This window comes from Salmo trutta, chromosome 14, assembly GCF_901001165.1.
Source record: "Salmo trutta chromosome 14, fSalTru1.1, whole genome shotgun sequence".
NCBI classification, from domain to species: Eukaryota; Metazoa; Chordata; class Actinopteri; order Salmoniformes; family Salmonidae; genus Salmo; species Salmo trutta.
In genome coordinates this window covers 49,841,291-49,868,186 of record NC_042970.1, presented here as the reverse complement: position 1 = coordinate 49,868,186, position 26,896 = coordinate 49,841,291, and the positions used below count along the sequence as shown (strand labels likewise).

Genomic DNA, 26,896 nt, shown 5'->3' with positions numbered 1-26,896 from the left:
CACTCTGAGAGGTCAAAGGGCAAACAACATGTTTATTCTCAAATTCTGGTGGTGTTAGTTATTTCATGGTGAAGGAGAGGTTACGATTGGGCTTGGCCTGGTTGATGGGGATGGTGCAGCCCTGTCGAAAGAAAACTGTGATCACCTTTACACCTGTGTACATCATGAAGAGTTATATTGCTTTATAAATATTTATAGCACCTTATAGATGCAGTCATAAAGCATTATGAAACTGTAGCCTTTAATAAATGTAACAAGAAATGACCGCCCCTCTATCTGTGATATTCACAGTAGAAGTAGTATTATGATGATGAAGGTAAGGATAATATTCACTTTTCTCGAAGCGCCTTCTTATGAGTTGCTATATAGCCTATTGTTGCACAAAATGAAAAATACTGGACAATGGACATTGTGTCCATGTTCCTCTCTCTCTCTCTCTCTCACCTGGAGCTTGTCACACCAGCCAGTGAAGTAGCAGAAGGTCTGGATGGACATGTATATGAGTCTGCCTCTGTCACTGGGGTTTATCTTGCCCCACTCTCCCTCCTCGAACGCCTCCTTGGCGGCCGTCACAGCTCGGTCCAGGTCAGACTTGAGCCAGAGACACATTACAGATGGCCTAGAGCAGTGGTTCCCAACCTTTTTCGGTAACTGTACCACCAACTGAATTTTGCTCTGCCCGGATTGCCTCTGAAGTACCCGCTCATGTGCATTTTACCAATAAGCCTATTGTCTCATGAGACTTCTCAAGTACCCCCTGTGGATAAGCCAAGTTCCCTGGTTGAGAACCACTGGCCGAGAGAGAGAGAGAGAGAGAGAGAGAGAGAGAGAGAGAGAGAGAGAGAGAGAGAGAAAACACACTCAATACACTGTCAAAGTGATGTAGTAGCTTTAAAACTACCAGGTTGTCCCACTGTGGTCAAAGTACCTCGTATATCTATTTTGTTACCTCCTTTTTCTCCCCAATTTCGTAATTTCGATGTTGTCTCATCGGTGCAACTCCCCAACGGATCCGGAGGATGCGAAGGTCAAGTCATGCATCGTCCGAAACATGACCCGCCAAGCCGCGCTTCTTAAAATATCTTAGGGCTAGGGTCCTTTTTTCAGAATTTCCGCCTGACTGATGTGCCCAAAGTAAACTGCATGTTATTCAGGCCCAAAAGCCAGGATATGCATATAATTGGTATCATTGGATAGAAAACACTTTGAAGTTTGTATAAATGTTAAAATAATGTATGAGACTATAACACAATTGATATGGTAGGCAAAAATCCAAATAAAAACCAACTAGAAGGATGTTTTTTGAAATCCCATGCTCTTTCAATGGAAAGCTATGGGTCCTATGCAATTTCAACTCTCAGATTGCAATTCCTATGGCTTCAACTAGATGTCAACAGTCTTTGTTCAAGGTTTCAGGCTTGTTTCTTCCAAAATGAGAAAGAATTTTGAGTTTTGGTACCGGGAGTCACAGTTGGAAATCAGTCTTGGTTTCGAAGTGTACACGCACTTGCTAATTTTACTTTTCTATTGAACATACTTCTTTCCGTATGAAATATTATAGTTTATTTACATTTTAGGGTACCTGAGGATTAAATAGAAATGTAGTTTGACTTGTTTTAACAAAGTTTAGTGGTAGCTTTTTGGATTCCTTTGTCTGCAGGTTGAACGAGTGGATTACTGAAATCGATGGCGCAACTAAACAGACTTTTTGGGATTTAAAGAAGGATTTTATCTAACAAAACGACCATGCATGTTGTAGCTGGGACCATTGGGATTGCAAACAGAGGAAGATTTTCAAAAAGTAAGTGATTATTTAATCTCTATTTGTGATTTTATGAAGCCTGTGCTGGTTGAAAAATGTGTTGATGTGGGTGCCATCCTCAAACAATTGCATGGTATGCTTTCGCTGTAAAGCCTATTGTAAATCGGACAATGCAGTTAGATTAACAAGAATTTAAGCTTTTAACCGATATAAGATACTTGTATTTTCATAAATGTTTAATATTACGATTACTTATTTGAATTGCGCACCCTCCAATTTCACCGGATGTTGTCGACAGGTATCCCGCTGATGGGACTCCTAGCCCTAAGAAGATTTATTAATATACATTTTTCGGAATATTTTAAGGCACCAATAACCAGTGTATTTACTTGTGTATTTCATGGCATGAGCTCAGTATTCTTCAACAAGGGAGAGAACTTTTGTTTTGTTATAAATGTCATCACGCACCCTGATTGACTCAAAGTTGTTTATTTTAAACAAATGAATGCAATTAAATATTTTCTCACATAGAATCATATCTAACATCTGAGTATTCCCGCTTCATATTGAACACATTGAATTTCACCTCACAAATCCTGGGTTGATGTCACGTTATTTTGAAGTCATTCCTAGTACATGTAAGAGATTTCCTTCTTGTTTAGTCGGCTTTGAGCTTTTTATCTCTGATGTGTGGACTGTACCAAAGAGAGAGGGCAGGCTGTTTACACTGCCTGCTCAACAGACAACAGTCAGGGAGGACCCCTGGTTGGCAGCAGGTGTGGTTGTGTGTATTTGTTTCTGCATACTTTTGTGTGTTCGGCAGTTTGTCTCACGAACTGAGGATGATCCTAAGTGGAGGTATCCTGACCTGGACTAATAATAGGATGGAGGATGAGAAAGACAAGCCCATCATGGTTGCCATAGAGAACTCCAATAGGATCTGTCTACAGGTGGTGGCTCCGTACCTGGTGGCCGGGCAGGGGATGCTGACGGCAGGCATGGTTCTGGATGCTGTGCAGGTGGGTGAAGGGATTCTAGGTCTGGAGGGAAAAAGTTCGAGTTGATAGACAGTATGTAGGCAGCCTGTTGTAATGTTATCATACTTTATCTATTAAGTTGATATACAGTATATTTATCTGGCTTAATGAAAGATAATTACGATAGATGCCAAGAAAAGGTACAACATAAAAAAACTGGGCCTACCAACACTCATGTACTTCTTACTTTTAATTCAATCATAACACATAAAATCAGTGGGTAGTAACACATTACACATTTCTAAGTCACATTAATACTAGTAGAGAAAATCATCTGTGACTCTCCGGTGTTTACATTTTGCACATTTGATAAGTGTCTTTCTATTTAGCCTCTCACTCCTTCTCTCACATAGTCTGTGTAGACCGTAGATGCTTATATTCCGGATTCTGTTTGTGTTGTTGTGAGGTGGCTGAACGGTGGAAGAGGGGAGCTGGGGGGGGTTAGGTCGCTGTGATCTAATGAACCTGATAAGGTGACCTCGCTGGCACGCCGTCACTAACACACCAGTCTTGGCACAATGGGATGACCGAGGTCTGTTACTTTGTGTCCAGTTTTTACGCAGCTTAAACTTAACGCAGCGTTTGCATATGTCTAAAAGTTTAGAAGAGTTCAACTTTTCATGGACCACAGTCAGACAAAGTAGGATGTATAAGCATACAAAAATACAATGCATCCGTCTCTGTCTCTACAGGCCCTATTAAAAAAAATTTCACCAAGTACAACCTCAGACCAAAGGCAAGTTCTGCATAGCAAGTGCCAGACAGTATTCCCTTGGATTTCATTATGCAATCCTGGAACCCAGTCAATGTGTTTGTAATGCGGTCTCTAAGCTGTGATATACAGTCCCATAGACCTGTCACTTTGTCATTTAACAACAAACCCCCGAAAGGCCATTGCTATAAATTATCCAGTGTGTACTTGTACGTTTGACTAAGGGCTCTATTCAATCTGTAAAGCTGAAGCCTTACAGATTCCGCAATATAAATGTAAAGGTAATTTCCGATTGAACCGACGTATGCAGCGTTTACCATGAATGCAGTCTCCACTAAAGTGGGAACATTGCCGTTTAATTTCAATCATGCTGTAAAGCTGAACGTCCACGATGCAGATTCAGTAGAGACCTAAACTTTGTTTTCACTGCACACTGCACACACTGAGGATTATATGGTCTAAAAAGGCCACGTACATACTCAAGTTGTACAACTGATGTACAACACATTTGGCACAATGGTTTTGATACAGCAAAGTTTTTCTTCAGAAAAATAATTATACAAGCATTGTGGAGACTGCACAATGGTTGTGTTTACTAATTGTGTTAGCACTAATAATAGCAGTCGTAATTGTGTTTACTAATAATAGCAGTTGTACCACAACCATTGTGTCAAATTAGTTTAGTATTTTAGAATGTTATTAGGACCCCATTAGCTGCTGCTGACGCAGCCACTACTCTTACCGGGGTCCACACAAAACATTTAAAATCGTAATTCACACTTTCATACACTTAGGTCGAACATTCCATGCTTAATAACATTACACATACGCCGGCACATACTCCTTCGTTAATCGTACTATGTTACAGATACCACCCAGTGAGTCATACTGGGTCTCTTGCGGTATAATGTTAACCTTGGTGGAGTCTTTCATGTAAAAAAACAAATAGAGTCACACCGGATTGGAGCCATTCACCCAGTGAATGGAGTCCCATACATATGTTCCCTCAACACAACCGTGACAGCGTTGACTTTTTGTTATATGTTACAGTCATCTCCAGACATAGTGGGTTTCTTTTACGGTGAAGGGAGACAGATTAGTTGTACAACCTATGTGTATACGGGGCCATAGAAGCTAAAGTGATTGGTATTTTGACATTTCAGGTTAAGATTTTGTGTTTTCCGCTGACTTTGTTTTGGCAGTTGTTTTCTGGTCATTTTCTGGCAGTTGTTTGGTAGTTGTTTTCTGGTCATAGAGGAAACCCCTACCGGGACTTACTGGCACTTACCAATAAGCTCCTGGCATTTGCCGGTAAGCTCCTGCTACCCTTCTCCTAAATGTGTCCTTGTGGAATCTCAAGAACTGGATTTACTGTACTTGTCACGCCCTGACCATAGAGAGCCCTCGGGGTTCTCTATGGGGTTTTAGGTCAGGGTGTGACTAGGGGGGTTTCTAGGTATTATATTTCTATGTTGAAGTGTGTGTATGGTTCCCAATTAGAGGCAGCTGATAATCGTTACCTCTAATTGGGGATCATACTTAGTGTGTCCTTTTTCCCACCTGCTAGGTGGGATATTGTTTTGTATGAGTGCCTATGTGCGCTACGTATTTCACGATCGTTATATCTTTGTGGTTTTGGAAGTTTCACTATCATTAAAATGTGGAACTCTACTCACACTGCGCCTTGGTCCAATTATTCATACGAAGGTTGTGACAGAATATCCCACCTTTACAGGACAAAGCAGCGTGCCCAGGAGGTGAAGGAGAGTTGGTCATGGGAAGAGATACTAGGTGGATGTGAGATCCATCCTTGGTGGGAGTCGCCGAGGAGTAAAGGAGGACAGCGACGATGCCGGGGTCCGTGGCCACAAACAGCCCAAGGGTAACCCCAAGTTTTTTTGGGGGGGGGGCACAAGGGGCGGTCGGCCGAGGAGAGAGCCAGAGACCGTCTGGGAGTCGATGGAGCAGTTTGAGGAGGGATATCGGAGAGAGATGTTGGCTAGGAGTATGCTGCAGCGCAGGCGTTTTGAGGAGCGTGTCATCAGTCCGGTGCAACCTGTGCCAGCTCCACGCACCAGGCCTCCAGTGCGCCTTCCCAGCCCAGTACGTTCTGTGCCGGCTCCCCGCACTCGCCCTGAGGAGTGTGTCATCAGTCCGGTGCAACCTGTGCCAGCTCCCCGCACTCGTCCACCAGTGCGTGTGTACAGTCCGGAGTCTCCAGAGACGGTCTACAGCCCGGTACCTACAGCGACGGTTCACAGTCCAGAGCTTCCAGCGACGGTTCACAGTTCAGAGCCTCCAGTGACGGTCCACGGTCCGGAGCCTCCAGTGACGGTCCACGGCCCGGAGCCTCCAGTGACGGTCCACAGCCCGGAGCCTCCAGTGACGGTCCATGCCCGGAGCTTCCTGCACCGGTGCCATGGCCGGAGCCTTCCACTGCGCCGATGCCCAGTCCAGGCACGGTATCCAGTCCCGCTCCATGGCCGGAGCCTTCCTCTGCGTCGGTGCCCAGTCCAGGCACGGCGTCCAGTCCTGCTCCATGGCCGGAGCCTTCCTCGGCGCCGGTGCTCAGTACAGGCACGGCGTCCAGTCTCGCTCCATGCCCGGAGCCTTCCTCTGCGCCGGTGCTCAGTACAGGCACGGCCTCGAGTCCCGCTCCATGGCCGGAGCCTTCCTCTGCGCCGGTGCCCAGTCCAGGCTCCACTAGCCACCGACGCTAGTTGCCCACCCTAACCCTCCCCATCTAGTTTCAGGTTTTGCAGTTGGAGTCCGCACCTTTGGGGGGGGGGGGGGGGGGTACTGTCACGCCCTGACCATAGAGAGCCCTCAGGGTTCTCTATGGTGTTTTAGGTCAGGGTGTGACTAGGGGGGTTTCTAGGTATTATATTTCTATGTTGAAGTGTGTGTATGGTTCCCAATTAGAGGCAGCTGATAATCGTTACCTCTAATTGGGGATCATACTTAGTGTGTCCTTTTCCCCACCTGCTAGGTGGGATATTGTTTTGTATGAGTGCCTATGTGCGCTACGTATTTCACGATCGTTATATCTTTGTTGTTTTGGAAGTTTCACTATCATTAAAATGTGGAACTCTACTCACGCTGCGCCTTGGTCCAATTATGCATACGAAGGTCGTGACAGTACCACAACTAATCCTTCAGAAGCTTATGTTGTGAGACTCCAATGTAGAGATATCTACATGAAGTACAAGAAGTTGCATGACATTTCCGGGAGACTCTCTCTGTTTGTGTCCCTCAAGAATTAGATAACTTTTTTTTTTTTATTCCAGGCTAATCAGAGCAGGCATTATCATATAAATAGAATTACTAATTAATTCATTATATTTCTATGGGAATTACCTTGTGGGCACAAGCAACACATAATCTCTCAATTATAACTGCGTCCCAGAGTCCTCTAAGCCCTGAGTTTACAGTCCGTATTACAACACAGTGTCAGTGGGGGAGCAGGTAGGAGAGAGCAGACTCTACACATCACGTCTCAGGGACACCTTTCAGCTGAGTCACTCTGTGTGTGTGTGTGTGTGTGTGGGGGGGGGCTCAGTTTCCTCTCTCCCTCTTTAACAGCATGCACGACTCAAATCTCTGTCATGGTCATGGATGATTTTTACTTCACTTCCAGTGTTTTGCTAATATTTACTAAATAGCTTTCCGGTCGATAATGTCGTTTTTTTAAATCTGAATTTAAGTGAGAAGGAGAGGGGGATAAAGGGAGGGGGAGGGGAGAGAGGCAGACTTGCTAATAAAGACTGATGCAGAAAGAGCCAAAACCCCATTAGATGCCACGCCAATGGAGGGGAGACAGTCAACCCACCAATCAAAAAGAAGAGGAGATGTCCTTTAGAGGAGACCGGGCTAGTGCCACGTTTTTGTGAGAGGTGAAACACCTGCTGGCACAGAGGATGTGTCAGAGTGGGGACAGGGAGGGTAGGAGGGCAAGAGAAGAGAGAGAATAAAGAAAACAGTGTTGAGAAAAAGAGAGTCGTCGGGAGGCAGAGATAGATAGAAAATCTAAAGAGAGCAAAGGAGAGAGAGATTTAGAAATAGAGACAGAGTGAAGCAAAGCAATAAAACTACAGAGAGAAAGAAAGAGACCCCGTTTCAGTCTGATAGCCCTGCTCGTACAGACGCCAGCAGCACCCCCTCCCTCCCTCTCTCACAGAAGCACCATCACAACCCACTCTGTCTGCATACCAGAGTACAGGAAACCCCTAGTGGCGATGGTACAGGTAATCTAACGCTTTGCCTCGTGACTCACACCTTATCGTTCTCACTCAATGTCTCACTGCAGTCCTTCTTTGGAGCCTTAGAACCACAGACCATCACCTTATTACCTCATTTCACTTCTGCGACACACTGACAAACAACCACCGTCACGTCTCTCCGACCCAACATGAGGAAGGGGCTCCAGGGAAGCCAGGCTGCTCACACAGGGCAGTGGGAAGAAACGGAGAGGAAAGAGGAGCGCCATCACGAGCAGCAGCAGCAGCAGCTGGGGAGGGCAGAGAAAAAGTTAGTAGCGTTCTGGTTGTCCTTGTCCCAGAGGACGTGGACATTTTTCAGGCCCCGCAGTGGCGAACGCACCGGCTGCTTCCAGCGGAGCCCCTCGGCAGCTCGTCTGCTGAAGAGCGAGCGGTGAGGAGTGCGAGAGGCCAAAGGCAGTCCGTGTCATTCTTCAGCTTCGTCCACCATTAGCAAAAACATTTTTTTTTGTTATATTAGTAACGTTGGCTAAAGACAGAAGCACAAGAGTGAGCGACAGGTGAAGACAAGAGGAGGGAGGTTCGTCGAATGCCCTCTTCTTCTTTTCTGGGCTCCCTCCGGATTCTTTACCTTAGGGAAAAGCGTTAGGCAGCAGCTGAACTGTTACTTTTAGAACATTACGACAACAGACTGTCATTACTTTTACTTCACATTCAGAACATTAAGGCAACAAACTGTGATTCAAAAGGCGTCGTGCTGCTGTCGACTGGAAGAACTTCCTGCCCTCCTCTTGTTGTCGTCAAAGCCAGGCCTCCCTCCTCAGAAGAAACTTCCACTCACTAAACTATAAAGTTACCATAGAGGAGATATTAGTGGTGGAGATTGTTGGAGGTTAGTGTGACAAGGGGCAGGTGTCGTTCCCTAAACCCCCACTCGTCTTTCCAGGAAGAGATGGGGTAACTGGGACCTGCTGAGACCATGGTGGTCACCCATCTGGAGCTGGAGCTGTGCTACCAAGGGAAGAAGCTGAGAGGCTTCACCTGTAAGCTGACCCGCTCCCCCTATGGCTACTTGCCTGAGAGTTCCTGGCTCATCGCAGCCCAGATCCTACTGCCCTTCCTGGTGGCCGGCCTGGGCATGGTTGCGGCGGGCATAGTCATGGACGTGGTGCAAGTATGGGCTAACTTTGTGTTTGTGTGTTTGTGTTGTGTGTCTTGTAAAGTACATTTTTTTTTTGTGTGTGTGTGTGTGTAATATCTGTGAACAATATCCATGTATGTATGTATGTCTTTTCTTGACCTATTGTTAGGCTTTGAAACAGTATATTTGTGTGTATCAGGGCATGATGTAATGTGTTGTAAATCCCCTTGCATTGAAGCAAAAAACAGGTGAGAGAGTTGCAGCTCCACAGATGTTTGGGCATCTACATTTTTACATTGCTTTGTATCAGTGATAGCCCACATTCCCTGGTAGATAACCCACCAGTGGTGGGATTGGTGGGGTTAGAAAAGGGCACACTGGCTACATCCCAAATGGCACACTGATCCCTTTAAATCTCAGACACACCGGTTTGTCTGCCACAGTACTTAGCACTTCTGAACAGTGTCGGCAGTCAATCTCTTTTATGTTTACACAGCAAAGACCTTGAAGTCGTCAGCCACCCAGCCTTGTTAGGATACTCCAAACCAGAAGGCGGCAGTAGTGTTGTTTGGCAATGCATGTCTATGTGTGTTGCTATATGGTCTAGTCAATGTTAGCTAGCTGCATTAATTTTGCCCTTGTTGATAATAGTCAGATGGCAAGATCACAAATAAACAATTGAATTCACTCTCCATAATCACATACAGGCCTTAGATAAATGTTTAGCTATCTGGCTAATGTTAGCATGATTCGCTAACTAGCTGTTGTGCTACCTAGGTAAAGTAAAGATACTGCATTGACTCTCGGCAGCCAGCTACAAGCAGCTGCTACATCGAAACTAATCCATTGTGATTTAATTATAATGTTGCTAGCTACAGTGGCCAGATAGCTAGCTTGGTAAAGCATTAAGTGATGTGTGCATTGTGATTGTGCTTCACTTACCACCCCATTTGTTTAATATGAAGTGTGTGACTGCATTGCTCAGTTAGCTAGCTAGCTAACTAATAAGCTAGTGCACATTATCAAACCTTACAAAAAAATCCTTCTTCAAGCACGAAACTCCTTACCTAGACGTAAAATATGTAGACTTCCTCTAGAAAAAAATGTATTATGCAGCTTTATTGTTTTAGTTAGAACAATTCAGATGAAAAGGGGGTACATTAGACCTGAAAAAGTGACCTATTTTTTTCCTTTCTCTTGTCACTCATATCAGCTCCCCACGTGGAGGTTCAAATCAAATCAAACTTTATTTGTCACATGCGCCAAATACAACAACAAGTGTAGACCTTACCGTGAAATACTTACTTACAAGCCCTTAACCAACAGTGCAGTTACAGAAGAGTTAAAATAAATTATAGTAAAAAATAATAAAAAGTAACGCAATCACATAACAATAGCGAGGCTATATACAGGGGGTACCGGTACCGAGTCAGTGTGCGGGGGTACAGGTTAGTTGAGGTAATTTGTTCATGTAGGTAGGGGTGAAGTGACTCTGCATAGATAATAAACAGTGAGTAGCATCAGTGTACAAAACAAATGAAGGGGGGGTCAATGTAATAGTCCGGTGGCCATTTGATTAATTGTTCAGCAGTCTTATGGCTTGGGGGTAGAAGCTGTTAAGGAGCCTTTTGGTCCTAGACTTGGCGCTCCGGCACCGCTTGCCATGCTGTAGCAGAGAAAACAGTCTATGACTTGGGTGACTGGAGTCTGACAATTTTATGTGCTTTCCTCTGACACCGCCTATCATACAGGTGTTGGATTGCAGGAAGCTTGGCCACAGTGATGTACTGGGCCGTAAGCACTAACCTCTGTAGCGCCTTACGATCAGATGCCGAGCAGTTGCCATATCAGGCGGTGATACAACCGGTCAGGATGCTCTCGATGGTGCAGCTGTAGAACTTTTTGATGATCTGGGGACCCATGCCAAATCTTTTCAGTCTGCTGAGGTGGAAAAGGTTTTGTCGTGCCCTCTCACGACTGTCTTGGTGTGTTTGGACCATGATAGATCGTTGGTGATGTGGACACCAAGGAACTTGAAACTCTTGACCCGCTCCACTATAGCTATACTATTTTGTCCCCCCACACCAAACGCGATCACGACATGCAGGTTAAAATATCAAAACAAACTCTGAAACAATTATATTAATTTGGAGACAGGTCGAAAAGCATTAAACATTTATGGCAATTTAGCTAGCTAGCTTGCACTTGCTAGCTAATTTGTCCTATTTAGCTAGCTTGCTGTTGCTAGCTAATTTGTCCTGGGATATAAACATTGAGTTGTTATTTTACCTGAAATGCACAAGGTCCTCTACTCCACCACTTAGTCCACACATAAAAACGGTCAACCGAATCGTTTCTAGTCATCTCTCCAGGCTTTTTTTAGTAATATCTTCCAGGCTTTTTCTTCTCTTGACTTTAGATTGCGATTGGCAACTTTCATAAATTAGATGCATTACCGCCACTGACCTCGTTTGTCTTTCAGTCACCAATGTGGGTATAACCAATAAGGAGATGGCACGTGGGTACCTGCTTCTATAAACCAATGAGGAGATGGAAGAGGCAGGACTTGCAGTGCGATCTGCGTCACAAATAAAACTGACTTCTATTTTAGCCCTTGGCAACGCAGACGCTCCTGGGTGCAATAATTGAATAATATAGATTTCTACATTTACTTTGCCATGCTCGAGCACGCGAGCGTGTAGTCAGCCTGTTGCCATTTACAGGTATTACATTTGCAACAGCTGTCACAGCTCTCCAGGGGCATTTCATTCCCGGCTTTCGATGTTGTGGTCGAGGACCACAAATTCTGACAAAGAGCACAGAGACCTGATGAGTCCATAGCAGATTACTTTGCTGCCCTGAGAGAGTTGCTTGTGAACTGTGACTTTGGTGATAGAGGAGATAAGATGCTGAGAGATAAACTTGTTGAAAAGACCTCTGCTCCCTTTTATTACAGGTTAATTTCACACTGTGGTGTCAAAAAAAAGAGGAACGTGACCGGAACTTGCAAGCCATTCTCAGCACCTTCGAGAACGCCAGTCTGCTGCTAATCAAAGGAAAATGTCACTTCAACAAAATGAGCCTGACCTTCCTTGGTCATACCATCACTGCACAATGACTACTACCTGATGATGGACTTGTCAGTGCCATTCTCAAGGCCCCTGCTCCTTCCGAAGGTACCACCCTGCACTCTTTCCTTGGCTTAACTGGGTGGTACTCCAAATTCGTCCACAACTACTCTACAGAGGTCGAGCATATGCTTGCCTGTCTCAGGACAAATGCTGACGTGGATGGATGCTGCGCAGGAGATCTTCGAGAAAGTCAAGCAACTGATTGTCAATAGATCTGCCCTGGCTATATTTGACCCTGCTCTTCCTATCCTGGTGTCCACAGATGCATCAGATTATGACTTGGGTGGTGTGCTTATGCAAATACATCCAGATGGAACAGAGCGCACAATGGCGTTTACATCCCGTTCTCTCTCCTCAGCCGAGCGCAAATACTCCATAGCAGAAAGGGAAACGCTTGCCTGTGTGTGGTTGGTTGAGCGGTGGTGAACGTTCCTGCGAGGTACACGTTTTACACTACGAACTGATCATCAGGCCCTTACTACTCTAGTTGCATCAAAAAGTGCAGGAATGCGCATTGCGAGATGGTCTGCTTGCTTACTGTGCTTCTCATATGACATTCTGCACAGGCCTGGTTCAGTAAACCTAATTGCTGGTTGCCTGTCGCGTCTACCCCTCCCTTCAGACGAAAATGTTGTCCCCTTGTCTGAACCTGATTTAGTGGCCCTGCTATCCACTGAGCTTAACACATTGTCAGTGGCTGAGTTCTCCTCCGAATGTGCTACATGCCCAGAACTGCTTTACACACCCAGATTGAAAAATTTGGGCCCAAAACAAGATTTTATTTTCTTCCCAGACCTGTTACCTTCCTTTCCCTTTCGGGAGGAACTCTGTACAAGACTGTTTAGTGTACTGTGTACCAAACCGCCTGCTAATGCCCATTACGCTGCATCACAGAATGGTTTCACAAGCTCATAAAAACAACCAGGGAGTTTTCCGAACAAAACAACAGCTGTGTGAGCACTACTGGTGGCCTGGAATGGACACGTCCCTACAAACTACAATATCAACATGTCAACTCTGTCAGGCAAATTAAAAAACTACAAAGACGCATGTCGCACCTCTCCAGCCTGTTCCCCTTTCTGAAGGCCATGATAAAAATAATAGAATTGACATTGTTGGTCCATTTGAAACTGCCCCAGCAGATTGGTGGTCAGATGAAGTAGATGCTAAGCAACAGGACTGTTTTGCTAGCAGAGACTGGAATATGTTCTGGGATTCCTCCAATGGCATTGAGGAGTACACCACTTCTGTCATTAGCTTCATCAATAAGTCCATCAATGACGTTGTCCCCACAGTGACCGTACGTACATACCCCAACCAGAAACCATGGATTACAGGCAGCATCCGCAGTGAGCAAAAGGCTAGAGCTGCCGCTTTCAAGGAGCGGGACTCAAACCCGGAAGCGTATAAGAAATCCCGCTATGCCCTCTGACGAACCATCAAACAGGCAAAGCGTCAATACAGGACTAAGATCGAGTCGTACTAAACCGGCTCTGATGCTCGTCGGATATGGCAGGGCCTGCAAACCATTACAGACTACAAAGGGAAGCACAGCCGAGAGAGCTGCCCAGTGACACGCGCCTACCAGACGAGCTAAACTACTTCTATGCTCGCTTCGAGGCAAATAACACTGAAACGTGCATGAGTGTACCGGAAGACTGTTGATCACGCTCTCCGTAGCCAATATGAGTAAGACCTTTAGACAGGTCAACATTCACAGGGCCGCAGGGCCAGACGGATTACCAGGACGTGTACTGAGAGCATGCACTGACCAACTAGCAAGTGTTTTCACTGACATTTTCAACCTCTCCCTGTCCGAGTCTGAAATACCAACATGTTTCAAACAGACCACCATAGTGCCTGTGCCCAAGAACACTAAGGTAACCTGTCTAAATGACTACTGACCCGTAGCACTCATGTCTTTCGCCATGAAGTGCTTTGAAAGGCTGGTCATGGCTCACATCAACACCATCATCTCAGAAACCCTAGACCCACTCCAATTTGCATACCACCCCAACAGATCAAAAGGAACACCTACGTGAGAATGCGATTCATTGACTACAGCTTAGTGTTCAACACCATAGTTCCCTCAAAGCTCATCAATAAGCTAAGGACCCTGGGACTAAAAACCTCCCTCTGCAACTGGATCCTGGACTTCCTGACGGGACGCCCCCAGGTGGTAAGGGTAGGTAACAACACATCCGCCATGCTGATCCTCAACACAGGGGCTCCTCAGGGGTGCGTGCTCAGCCCCCTCCTGTACTCCCTGTTCACTCATGACTGCACGGCCAGGCACGACTCCAACACCATCCCCGACAACAACGAGACAGAGTATAGGGAGGTGGTCAGATACCTGGCTGTGTGGTGCCAGGACAACAACCTTTCCCTTCAACGTGATCAAGACAAAGAAGATGATTGTGGACTACAGGAAAAAGAGGACCGAGCACGCCCCCATCTCATCAACGGGGCTGCAGTGGAGCAGGTTGAGAGCTTCAACTTCCTTGGTGTCCACATCACCAACAAACTAACATGGTCCAAGCACTCCATGACAGTCATGAAGCGGGCATGACAAAACCTATTCCACCTCAGGAGACTGAAAAGATTTGGCATGGGTCCTCAGATCCTCAAAAGGTTCTACAGCTTCACCATTGAGAGCATCCTGACTGGTTGCATCACTGCCTGGTATGGCAACTGCTCGGCCTCCGACCGCAAGGCACTGCAGAGGGTAGTGCGAATGGCCCAGTACATCACTGGGGCCAAGCAATCCAGGAACTCTATACCAGGCGGTGTCAGAGGAAGGCCTTGAAAATTGTCAGACTCCAGCCACCCTAGTCATAGACTGTTCTCTCTGCTACCACACGGGAAGCGGTACCGGAGCGCCATGTCTAGGTCCAAGAGGCTTCTAAACAGCTTCTAACCCCAAGCCATAAGACTCCTGGACATCTAGTCAAATGGCTACCTGGACTATTCACATTGCCCCCCCCCCCTCCCCTCTCCACACCACTGCCACTCTCTGTTGTCATCTATGCATAGTCACTTTAATTAACTCTACCTACATGTACGTACTACCTCAACTAACCGGTGCCCCCGCACATTGACTCTGTACCGGCACCCCCTGTATATATTGTTATTTTTTACTGCTTTACCTTTTACTTTTTTGCTCCTTTAATTACTTGTTACTTTTATCTCTTATTCTTATTCTTTTGAAACTGCACTGTCGGTTAGTGGCTCATAAGTAAGCATTTCACTGTAAGGTCTTCACCTGTTGTATTCGGCATATGTGACTAATAAAATTTGATTTGAGATTGTCGTTACGCAATCAGATCATGTGCTGGTTAAACTTCCTTTTCATGTCAAAAAGGGTGTACCAAATTGCAGTGCGCCACCAAAGTTATCCAAAGGAAAGGATCAAACACATATGTCCTTGTCGACAGAACGGAAAAACATGGAATGTGTCACATCTCTCACTGTGGCCTGAGCTGGCCACATTATGAAATGGTTCTGCTCATCCAGTGGCAATTTTAGCATGTAAATCTTGGTGGGGGAAAAACATTATGTGGGATGCATGCCAGCAAAGCCACTACACAATACTAAACAATACATTAATTGCACTGGAACGGTGACAAACGGTGCCCACAAACTGTTAGGGCCTACAAAAAGCTGTCCCAACAGTAGAGTCCCAACAGCCGGCCCAACACCTTACCACTGCTACACCTGGCTATCAGCGGAGCCTTGTCTGGCAGCAAAACAGTTCATTCAGCCTCATTTACTGCCTTTTAAAAACATAGCTACTATATGGCTGTCACAACTTCCGCCGAAGTCGGTCCCTCTCCTTGTTCGGGCAGCATTTGGCGGTCGACGTCACCGGCCTTCTAGCCATCGCCGATCCACTTTTCATTTTCCATTTATTTTGTCTTTGTCTTTTGTCTTTGTAATTGGGGGTTTCAATCCCCCAATTACCTGTTCATTATTTAACCCTCTGTTCCCCCATGTTTGTTTGTGAGTGATTGTTTCTATGTAGGAAGGTCCGTTATTGTGGGCTCTGTTTTTGTATTGCATTTATTATATGTTGAGTAAAATACGGTTATTTACTCATATCTGCTCTCCTGTGCCTGACTCCTATACACCAGCTACACACAGACTTCCTTACAATGGCTGACTTGCTTAAAAAATGTGGTTTCTTCTGACAATTGAGATGTACAAACTATGGCATAAGGGGTTGACAAGCAGATAAGAGGCAATTGTTATTTCGATTAAGACCTTAATGAGCGAGCTAGGACGGACGTAGTCAATATAACTATTTGGTCAGCACTTTTGAAATGTACAGAGACAGAATTCAGAACATGGGGCGTTCTTACAGTGTTCTCCCTGTACACCAAGTCAGAACCGTAGGATAAATAAAGGGGGCATATAAGCAGACAATGAAAGCTCTTACAATATTTGATGATTACATTTCTCAAAAACAGGTTATAGCCTACATGTGCACCACCAAGTCAGAACAGTAGGCAAAATTAAGAGGTGAAAATATACCAAATGATTTGGGTGAAGCACATGGGCTACTAACAGCTTACTACACAACATACACTTAGTATTACTTTCTTAGCTACAGTATACATATCTCCCTGGTATATTACATAATTTATGCAACAGCATACAATATATTTTTAGACTCACCTTGTTGTCCTGTGCTCACTTGAACAGAAAGGTGGCCCGGCGGTCCTTGATGGGCGAATTTTGTCATCAAACTTTGTCATCAAATTCTGCCATTCTCTGGATTTATGGTGCTTTTCAGAACTGGGAACTTGAAAAAAAAGGTAATGATGACGTCAGTGATCTTCAGGTTGTAGCTTTAGAAAGAGGCCCGAGTTCCCCCACCTGCCCTGAATGACAGGTGTCACTGTGCTCATCCCAAAGTGCCCTTGCATTCACAACAGACTATTCAAATTGAGAGTCAGAAGAAGCCCGGCTTGGCTAAATAACTATATTCAATAAAATCAGAAGGATTGTGAGTACTATAATTGACTGCTAAAGTGTCAATGTGATATTCTGATGTTACTGTCATTATGGTTACTATGCTGTGCATTTTAACAGTGTTATTATTCTGTCCTTTGTATAAGAATAACTGTTCAATTTAAGAATTGTGGAATGCTTTAGTAGCGTTATGCTTGGAGGAGCTTTACTTTCACAAGAGGGAAATATTTTGTGTTCTTCTGCTCTACCCAAGTTAACCACTAGAGACATACAGGTATTTTATTCTACGTATTCTGTCAGAGAATGGAATAAGAACAGGATTTCAGATAGGGAGGAGAATAGGGTGTATGTGCTGATTATGTATGCTGTGATGGAGTGCTAAGCAAACTTAACCTTAATTATACCCATCCTGTCCTCATGTTACTGAGCCTACTACACTACACTTTGATTGGCTCAAAGTCAAGTTGTCGGACACTGCCTAGCATTGCGATTCTACAAGTAGGCAGGGTCGTCGGTACCAGGTCGGTACGCAACAGGTACATGTTTTGTTCTGGCAAGAAAAGAAACGGCATCCTACTGTGATAAGTACCTATCAGCAGTCTATCGTCAAGTATCAAGCAGTCAATCGGCAGCTTCATTATTCCAATAATTAATCGATGTTAAATAAAGATTGATTGTTTGAATAATTGTCCAAATCTCTCTCAGAACCCGATGGTCACTCTGACAGAGCTCCAGAGGAGAACCATCTCTGCAGCACTCCACCAATCAGGCCTTTACGGTAGAGTGTCCAGACGGAAGCCACTTCTCAGAAAATGGCACGACAGCCCGCTTGGAGTTTGCCAAAAGGCACCTAAAGGACTCTCAGACCATGAGAAACAAGATTCTCTGGTCTGATGAAACGAAGATTGAACTCTGACCTGAATGCCAAGCGTCACGTCTGGAGGAAAGCTGGCACCATCCCAACAGTGAAGCATGGTGGTGGCAGCATCATGCTGTGGGGATGCTTTTTAATGGCAGGGACTGAGAGACTAGTCAGGATCGTGGGAAAGATGAACGAAGCAAAGTACAGAGAGATCCTTGATGAAAACCTGCTCCAGAGCGCTCAGGACCTCAGACTGGGGCGACGGTTCACCTTCCAACAGGACAACAACCCGAAGCTCACAGCCAAGACAACGCAGAAGTGGCTTCGGGACAAGTCTCTAAATGTCCTTGAGTGGCCCAGCCAAAGCCCAGACTTGAACCCAATCAAACATTTCTGGAGAGACCTGAAAATAGCTGTGCAGTGACACTCCCCATCCAACCTGACAGAGCTTGAGAGGATCTGCAGTGAAGAATGGGAGAAACTCCCCAAATACAGTACAGGTATGCCAAGCTTGTAGCGTCATACCCAAGAAGACTCAAGGCTGTAATCACTGCAAAAGGGGCTTCAACAAAGTACTGAGTAAAGGGTCTGAATACTTATGTAAATGTGATCTCAGTTTTTAATTTGTCATAAATTTGCAAAAATTTAAAAAATGTTAAAGTTTTTGCTTTGTCATTATGGGGTATTGACATTTAAGTCATTTAGCAGACACTCTTATCCAGAGCGACTTACAAATTGGTGCATTCGCCTTATGATATCCAGTGGAACAACCACTTTACAATAGTGCATCTAAATCTTTTAAAGGGGGGGGTTAGAAGGATTACTTTATCCTATCCTAGGTATTCCTTAAAAAGGTGGGGTTTCAGGTGTCTCCGGAAGGTGGTGATTGACTCCGCTGTCCTGGCGTCGTGAGGGAGTTTGTTCCACCATTGGGGTGCCAGAGCAGCGAACAGTTTTGACTGGGCTGAGCGGGAACTGTACTTCCTCAGAGGTAGGGAGGCGAGCAGGCCAGAGGTGGATGAACGCAGTGCCCTTGTTTGGGTGTAGGGCCTGATCAGAGCCTGAAGGTACGGAGGTGCCGTTCCCCTCACAGCTCCGTAGGCAAGCACCATGGTCTTGTAGTGGATGCAAGCTTCAACTGGAAGCCAGTGGAGAGAGCGGAGGAGCGGGGTGACGTGAGAGAACTTGGGAAGGTTGAACACCAGACGGGCTGCGGCATTCTGGATGAGTTGTAGGGGTTTAATGGCACAGGCAGGGAGCCCAGCCAATAGCGAGTTGCAGTAATCCAGACGGGAGATGACAAGTGCCTGGATTAGGACCTGCGCCGCTTCCTGTGTGAGGCAGGGTCGTACTCTGCGAATGTTGTAGAGCATGAACCTACAGGAACGGGTCACCGCCTTGATGTTAGTTGAGAACGACAGGATGTTGTCCAGGATCACGCCAAGGTTCTTAGCACTCTGGGAGGAGGACACAATGGAGTTGTCAACCGTGATGGCGAGATCATGGAACGGGCAGTCCTTCCCCGGGAGGAAGAGCAGCTCCGTCTTGCCGAGGTTCAGCTTGAGGTGGTGATCCGTCATCCACACTGATATGTCTGCCAGACATGCAGAGATGCGATTCGCCACCTGGTTATCAGAAGGGGGAAAGGAGAAGATTAAGTGTGTGTCGTCTGCATAGCAATGATAGGAGAGACCATGTGAGGATAAGACAGAGCCAAGTGACTTGGTGTATAGCGAGAATAGGAGAGGGCCTAGAACAGAGCCCTGGGGGACACCAGTGGTGAGAGCACGTGGTGCGGAGACAGATTCTCGCCACGCCACCTGGTAGGAGCGACCTGTCAGGTAGGACGCAATCCAAGCGTGGGCCGCGCCGGAGATGCCCAACTCGGAGAGGGTGGAGAGGAGGATCTGATGGTTCACAGTATCAAAGGCAGCCGATAGGTCTAGAAGGATGAGAGCAGAGGAGAGAGAGTTAGCTTTAGCAGTGCGGAGCGCCTCCGTGACACAGAGAAGAGCAGTCTAAGTTGAATGACTAGTCTTGAAACCTGACTGATTTGGATCAAGAAGGTCATTCTGAGAGAGATAGCAGGAGAGCTGGCCAAGGACGGCACGTTCAAGAGTTTTGGAGAGAAAAGAAAGAAGGGATACTGGTCTGTAGTTGTTGACATCGGAGGGATCGAGTGTAGGTTTTTTTAGAAGGGGTGCAACTCTCGCTCTCTTAAAGACGGAAGGGACGTAGCCAGCGGTCAAGGATGAGTTGATGAGCAAGGTGAGGTAAGGGAGAAGGTCTCCGGAAATGGTCTGGAGAAGAGAGGAGGGGATAGGGTCAAGCGGGCAGGTTGTTGGGCGGACGGCCGTCACAAGACGCGAGATTTCATCTGGAGAGAGAGGGGAGAAAGAGGTCAAAGCAGAGGGTAGGGCAGTGTGAGCAGGACCAGCGGTGTCGTTTGACTTAGCAAACGAGGATCGGATGATAAGGGTGTTATTAGCGTCGTGAGGATTGGACCAAGGCCCAGCGGGTAAAGTGCTCTTCTTCTTAATTTATTAGAAATAACACTTAAACAAATGACGAAACAGTCCCATAAGGTGCACAGACTATACAGGAAATAACCACCCACAAAACACAAGTGAAACAAACCTCAACTAAATATGACGTCCAATTAGAGACAACGACAACCAGCTGCCTCTAATTGGAGGTCCTACCAAAAACTCAACATAGAAATAGAAAACTAGGTTTAAACATAGAAATAGAGAACATAGAACCTAAACCAAAAACACCAAAACACACAAAACAAACACCCCCCTGCCACGCCCTGACCAAACTACAATGACAAATAACCCCTTTTACTGGTCAGGACGTGACAGAGGAAAAAAAATATTTAATTCATTTTAAAATACTGGCTGTAACGTAACAACATTTGGAAAAAGTCAAGGGGTCTGAATACTTTCAGAATGCACTGTATTGTCATTTTGCTTGTTTGATGGCTCTGTGGACGTCGTAGCTCGACTCCTTGTACTAAAAACAAAGGACGCCTATTTAAATATAGGTGTTTCAAGATGGATCGTATAGAAAATGCTGTCTTGCCAATTCACATGTTATTTTCAATAGGAGTTGGCAAGACAGCACAATAAGATCTGGGACTCAGGGTACTTGTGGCTATATCCCATGGAACATTTTGGAGATGATGACACACTTTTTTTGTATTTTTTTCTAAGTATACTCTGTAAGACATGCAGATAGGCATAGTACAGGTAGTGTAGGTAGTAGTGTAGGTAGTAGTGTAGCAAAAGGACATAGAGGCAGATAAGAGTAGAGCAGCGCAATAGCTCTTTCCCTGGTTTACCTTTTGGAAAGATCCCAGCAGTTGCATGGCATGACTAACTCCCTGAATAATGGAATAGGTTGGTGGGTTGGTAGTCACTTTGACTGAAGTTAGCCTTGAAAGCAATTTCTTTCCACATTTTAATTGGAAATGACAAAAATGTGTGTGTGTGGTCGGGGGGGGGGGCAAATACATCAACCATGAACACTGGTTGGATTTATTCAAACATTCACCTGTAACTCATAATATCAAGGCAAAACAGCAAAACATACTGAGTCATTTTAGTTTCACTGTAACGTCAATCTTCAGATTATAGTTATTAGTTATAAGTGTCGTGACGTGACTTGCATTAATCTGATGACTGTATTTATCTTATCAACTAACTATGTTTAGTTGTTACCCAATTAAATTAATAATGTTACAATTAACTCATTAGGAATTTGGGGCAACACGGAATAAGTTGTTTATCATTTACCATCTCCCGAATTAAACTCTAAAGATATATATATATGTATCGATAACAGTCACTTATTAATCATAACCTCATATCAGTCTCATTCTGAACGTTGCAGACTTCTTGAATCTGCAAGAATACCAGTCTTTTCTGATTATTCAGTACTACACAAATTAATTGTATTATTTATTTACTAACTAACTAAATAATAACACAGAATACACATACACTCTATCATGAGACAAAAGTCCCTAGTGGACTGACAAGATATGACGGCTTGTTACACACATGGAGAGAGGGTGGGGGAAGAGAGAGATAGAGAAAGAGACATTTATTGTGGATACATTCTATAACTCTCCTCAAAGTAATAATAATACTTTGCTCATGAACCATCGCCCATTCGGATAAGAAATGCAATGTATATATTTACGCATAGATGTCTTTGTTCATCGTCTATCTCTGTTGAACCAATCAACCCTTCTATGGGGACTGGGTAGCTGTTGTTCACACTTCGGTGTTAGGCTCGGCGTCGGTATAAGGCTCGGCTTGTCTACCAGAGGTCACAATGTCCTTCTTAGTTGTAGAGCTTCTCTGGTAGTGGTGTTCAAATAGAACCGCTGCTCAGATTGTCTGAGATGTGATTTCTTCCTTTCCACCTTGTGTCTTTAGTCAGTTCTAGGACCACTTTTACATGCACAGCTGCAGACTGTGAATGTTTTTGGTCTTGTCGTGGAGGTTATCTTCTCATCTCGTGTTGATTTTCAGAGTTTCCAACCATTTCAATGTGTGGAACATGGTCTTATGTCTTCTGGCATGGTATGTTCATTCTTGACGAGTCCATTTAAGCACTCTGGTCGGAAAGCCGGTTCCATCACACTGACACACTATTCTGACCTCATTAGGGGCATGGCTTAGTTAATGTGCCAGGAACATGAAAAACCATTTACGACAGGGTGTGAAGGTGTCATAAAACTGGCCCAGCCCCCCACCTCTGAGGCCTTGGATCCTTGACCAGGAGAGTCATGACAACAGCAACAGAGTATGCTTTTAATCTGAATAAAGAAATGATATAATACCAGTATTAATCATGTCCTGTTACAGTGAATTATTCTGCTTGCCAGATCTGTTTGTGCTTGAGCCAACTCCTTTCTGTTTTGGCATGACAATGACCAAACAGTTGGCTAAAGCACAAGTACTGTATATCTGGCAATCAGTCTAGCAGAAAATATGTTGGAGGGATTGGGATGTTTCATCATTGAGAGTTGTTTAAGGAGATCATTGTGAATATTTCAGCACTGGCAAGTTTTTATGGATATTATTCAGAGTAGTATGTTTCAGTAGTAGCTAGTGTTTAATTGTGTATTTTTCAGCACTGGGAGGTGTTTAAGGAGATCACAGAGGTGTTTATCTTGGTGCCAGCCCTGGTGGGACTGAAAGGCAACCTAGAGATGACACTGGCATCCAGACTGTCTACAGCAGTGAGTGGACACACAATGACACACACACACTCAAAGGCATGCATGCACACACACAAACACTGACGCACACACACTCAATGCTGGCACGACATGCTTAAAGCTCAAACTAAAACATGTGATTTTACACACACACACACAACCATTTAGAGGCTGCTGCCATATATACATAGACTTGGAATCACTGGCCACTTTAATAATGGAACACTAGTCCCTTTAATAATATTTAAATAATGTTTACATGCTGCTTTACTCCTCTCATATATACTGTATTCTATTCTACTGTAATCTACTGTATGCCACTTCGACATTGCTCAATCTAATATTTATATATTTCTTAATTCCATTCTTTTAGTTTTAGATGTGTGTATTGTTGTGAATCGTTTTTAGATACTACTGCACTGTTGGAGCTAGGAACACAAGCATTTCGCTACACCCACAATAACATCTGCTAAATATGCGTATGTGACCAATACAATTGTATTTAATTTAATTGAAATGTTATATCTCACCCCTTTTCCTCTCTAACTCCCCCTCCCTATCAGGCTAACACTGGGCAGATGGATGACCCGAAGCAGCAGTGGAGGATGGTGTGTAGCAACTTGGCTCTTATTCAGGTGACACTGACGTCTCCGTCCAGCAAACACAGCCAATGGCATTTTATCAAACCAGTGCTGTCACTTTGGCTAGCATGTACAGTCAACCACACAAGATATTATGGAGCGAGTTTATCTGTGACTCCAACAGAGGGCACAAGAGGGTGCCATTGTTTCAAGGCAATGACACGTCTCAGTACCATGCTTCATTCTCTCTCTCTCTCTCTCTCTCTTGCTCTCTCCTCTTCCCTCCCTTACTCTAACCTTTCCCCCTCGATCTCCCTCCTTCCTTTCCTGCCTCCCATACCCTTCCCTTGCTGACTCACCTGTTCCCTCTCTCTCCCTTTCCCTCTCCCTGCCTCTCCCTCTCTCACTCTCTGTCTATCTCTCTCTCTCTCTCCCTCGCTCTCTCTCCCTCTCTCTCTCTCCCTCTCTCTCTCTCCCTCCCCTTCTCTCACTGCCAGTTTCTTATTCCCCCTCTCTCTTCCTCCATAGGTCCAGGCAACAGTGGTGGGTTTCCTGGCTGCGGTAGCCGCAGTGGGGTTGGGTGCGTTGACCAGGGGTCGTGTAGACTTTCTACAGGCTGCTGTCCTATGTGGCAGTAGTGTCATCACAGCCTTTGTAGCTGCCCTGTCCTTGGGTAGGTCAACGTGACAAAAGCACAACAGTATACTTGCCACTAGCTGATATACAAGCTCTGACTAACACCAGTAATTCTAGGTAGAATTGTAGCGAACGGAAAAGTGAACCCAGGTTGCTAGCGTGAAAGGCAAGCACCTTACCCATTGCGCCAGAGTAATCCTATATACCACCCATGGTTAAGCCACTTTGTGAGAATTGTAACAGGGCTCATTAGTGAAGATTGCTACACCATGTCTTCACTTCGATTGTTCCGATGTTTAGCAGCTGTATATTTACTAGGTAAACCGGAAATTGAGAGTGATCTTTTCTATCTTTTGGCAATAGATGACAGTCAGGAACCCTACAAACCTTAAGAGTTGTCCTGCTGAAGTGTTTGAATAAATAAATTAAACTAGATATGCACTTTGATATTGATGATTCTATTTTAGATTGACAGTAGGCCATAGTATGTGTGTCCACTCTCTGTGTCGGTAGGACTAGTGATGGTGGGAGTGATCATTGGCTCCAGGAAGGTGGGTATCAACCCTGACAATGTGGCCACACCCATCGCCGCCAGCCTGGGTGACCTCATCACCCTCTCTCTGCTGGCCGGGGTCAGCAGCTTCCTCTTCAGGTTCAAAGGTCAGATCAATCGCCATAGAATAACTGGAATGTGCCGGAATCTGGTCGAGCTGTAACTCTCTCAACAGCCGGACCACTTATGCTCCCCCCACCAACGGGGTTCCAGCTTCGGCTCGGCCGCTGTCTGTGCCCTTCCTACCTGTCATTCCTCCTTCATTGTCTGTCCCCCTCACTTCATACTGTCCTGTCGGGAAAAAAACCTGTTAAAGTACAAAAGGATGTTTGAATCTCACATTTTATCTGAACCTTCACACCTACCACTGACTAGACCCATCTTGAAGATTTCCAGGACTGGATGCAATATTAAGCTAAGCATAGGTAGAGTCAAAGCCAATATTATATTAAATATATGGCTCTGGGTAGAGCTATTTTCATATGCCTAGGTTCCGATTCCCTACACTTTTCCCCAAAATGGGCACTTGTTCCCCCCCCCCCCCTCATGGATTTAAAAGAATTGGATTAATGTATGCATGGACTAGACCATAGCCACGGGAAGTAGGAGTGCTGAGGCTGCTGCAGCACCCCCTGATTAATTCATTTTTTGTTTTTAAATGTCCCTACTAAATTAGTACTTTTATTACTCCTGTATGAAATGAGAAAAATACTTGTCAGCAGAGCGGAGAAAAATACTCCTCAGCAACCCCCCATGTCGACTGCACCTCCGTCAACAGCACCCCACCTCATAACACATTCCCACGGGCATGTGCTAGACTAGATGGAGTTTCCACAATATGTTTTACACCAGTCCATGAAGGGGAATTAGTGACTGCACACTTTGAGGAGAAGGGTAAAGAATCAGACAGAAGCCCAGTTCTTTCAGATTTTCTAGGAAAGTGCTTGGTAGAAAAGAGTTGATTTAAAACTGATCTCTCATTGTTTCCAGCTGGAATAGACTATGATCACAAAGTAGGTATTTTACATTACTTCATCGTTATTTCATTTTACATTTAATTTCCTTTCCAGGCAATAAAAAATCTTGTTGACCTTTGCAGTGAATAAAAAATCTTACGCCTGACAAGGCAAATGAAATCTGCATCTCGCTGGAAGCCCCGCCTTCCACAGGTGACAAGGCCAAGGCTCGGATTCGTTCCTTTAATTCTTCTGCTCTTCACTTCGATTGGAGCAGCAACGATTCACACTACTAAAAACAAACACTTTTGGAATACTTTGTGGTAGTGCGTGCTCACCCCCTGGGCTTTGTGGGCTGGAGACTTTGTATTTGTTCTCCTCGTTTCCTAACCACAAACCAATGAGTTTTTCTTCGGATTGCTTGGCCTGACTGTAGCAAAGAGTAAAATGGCTAACGCGACCGAAAAGACGAAGGCTAACAAGCCAGGTTTGGGTTCACAACTATGCCCAAATTAATATAAAGATACTCACGTTTGTTGTCTTGTATGTCTCAACGCATGCTCTGGCTGCCCTAGCTTGAATCAGTTTGTGTGCGGGACTAGGGGAGGGTGTCAGTAACTGGCTTGCCCGCGGCTGGTACTGTTCCCTTAGTCCAGGGCGCAGGTTCTCTTGACAATTGTGTAGCATTCTTGAGGGGGCTTGGTGTTTCTGATAGTGACTTCCTCTCCCTGGTGCTCGTATCGGCTGAGTCTGAGTTGCGGAACGCAGAGATGGATTGGGTCTGGTTGGAGCAAATGTCTTGTTTGCCTGGGCATGGTGTATGCGGTAGCTGTCGCTGGTTACGGGAGGCTACTCGAAGAGAGAGGGTGGCATGGTTCGGTGGGTACCCCTTGCCGCCTGTATCTGCCTCGGTCAAGCACCGCTTGCCTCTCTTCCCAGACTTGTCAATGATGGGTCCGATCCTACCTCGGTGATCCAGTCCTATGCAGACTTTCGAGAACAGCCTAGCTAAACAAGTGCTGCATAGCGTGCTAGCCAGGTTAGCTAACTCGCCAAGCTATTGCTGCCGCCCCACGTGGAGTTGCTAGGGTAGCTCTCTTGTTT

At 45.3% G+C, this 26,896-nt stretch overlaps 1 protein-coding gene across 2 annotated transcripts in view; it reads left to right on the top strand.

The window, feature by feature from the left end:
* The window catches only part of LOC115208323 (solute carrier family 41 member 1), a 72,343-nt gene that overhangs the window by 29,372 nt on the left and 16,075 nt on the right, over positions 1 to 26,896 (top strand). Inside the window, exons 1-5 of one of the 2 annotated variants that reach the window (XM_029776277.1) lie at positions 8,409 to 8,902; positions 22,980 to 23,087; positions 23,630 to 23,701; positions 24,176 to 24,320; positions 24,797 to 24,943. In XM_029776277.1, coding sequence (XP_029632137.1) covers positions 8,708 to 8,902; positions 22,980 to 23,087; positions 23,630 to 23,701; positions 24,176 to 24,320; positions 24,797 to 24,943 — 667 coding nt within the window. In that variant the 5' untranslated portion in view covers positions 8,409 to 8,707. Of the gene's footprint in view, positions 1 to 8,408; positions 8,903 to 22,979; positions 23,088 to 23,629; positions 23,702 to 24,175; positions 24,321 to 24,796; positions 24,944 to 26,896 lie in introns of those variants that run through there. The other variant, XM_029776276.1, reaches the window with a different exon arrangement.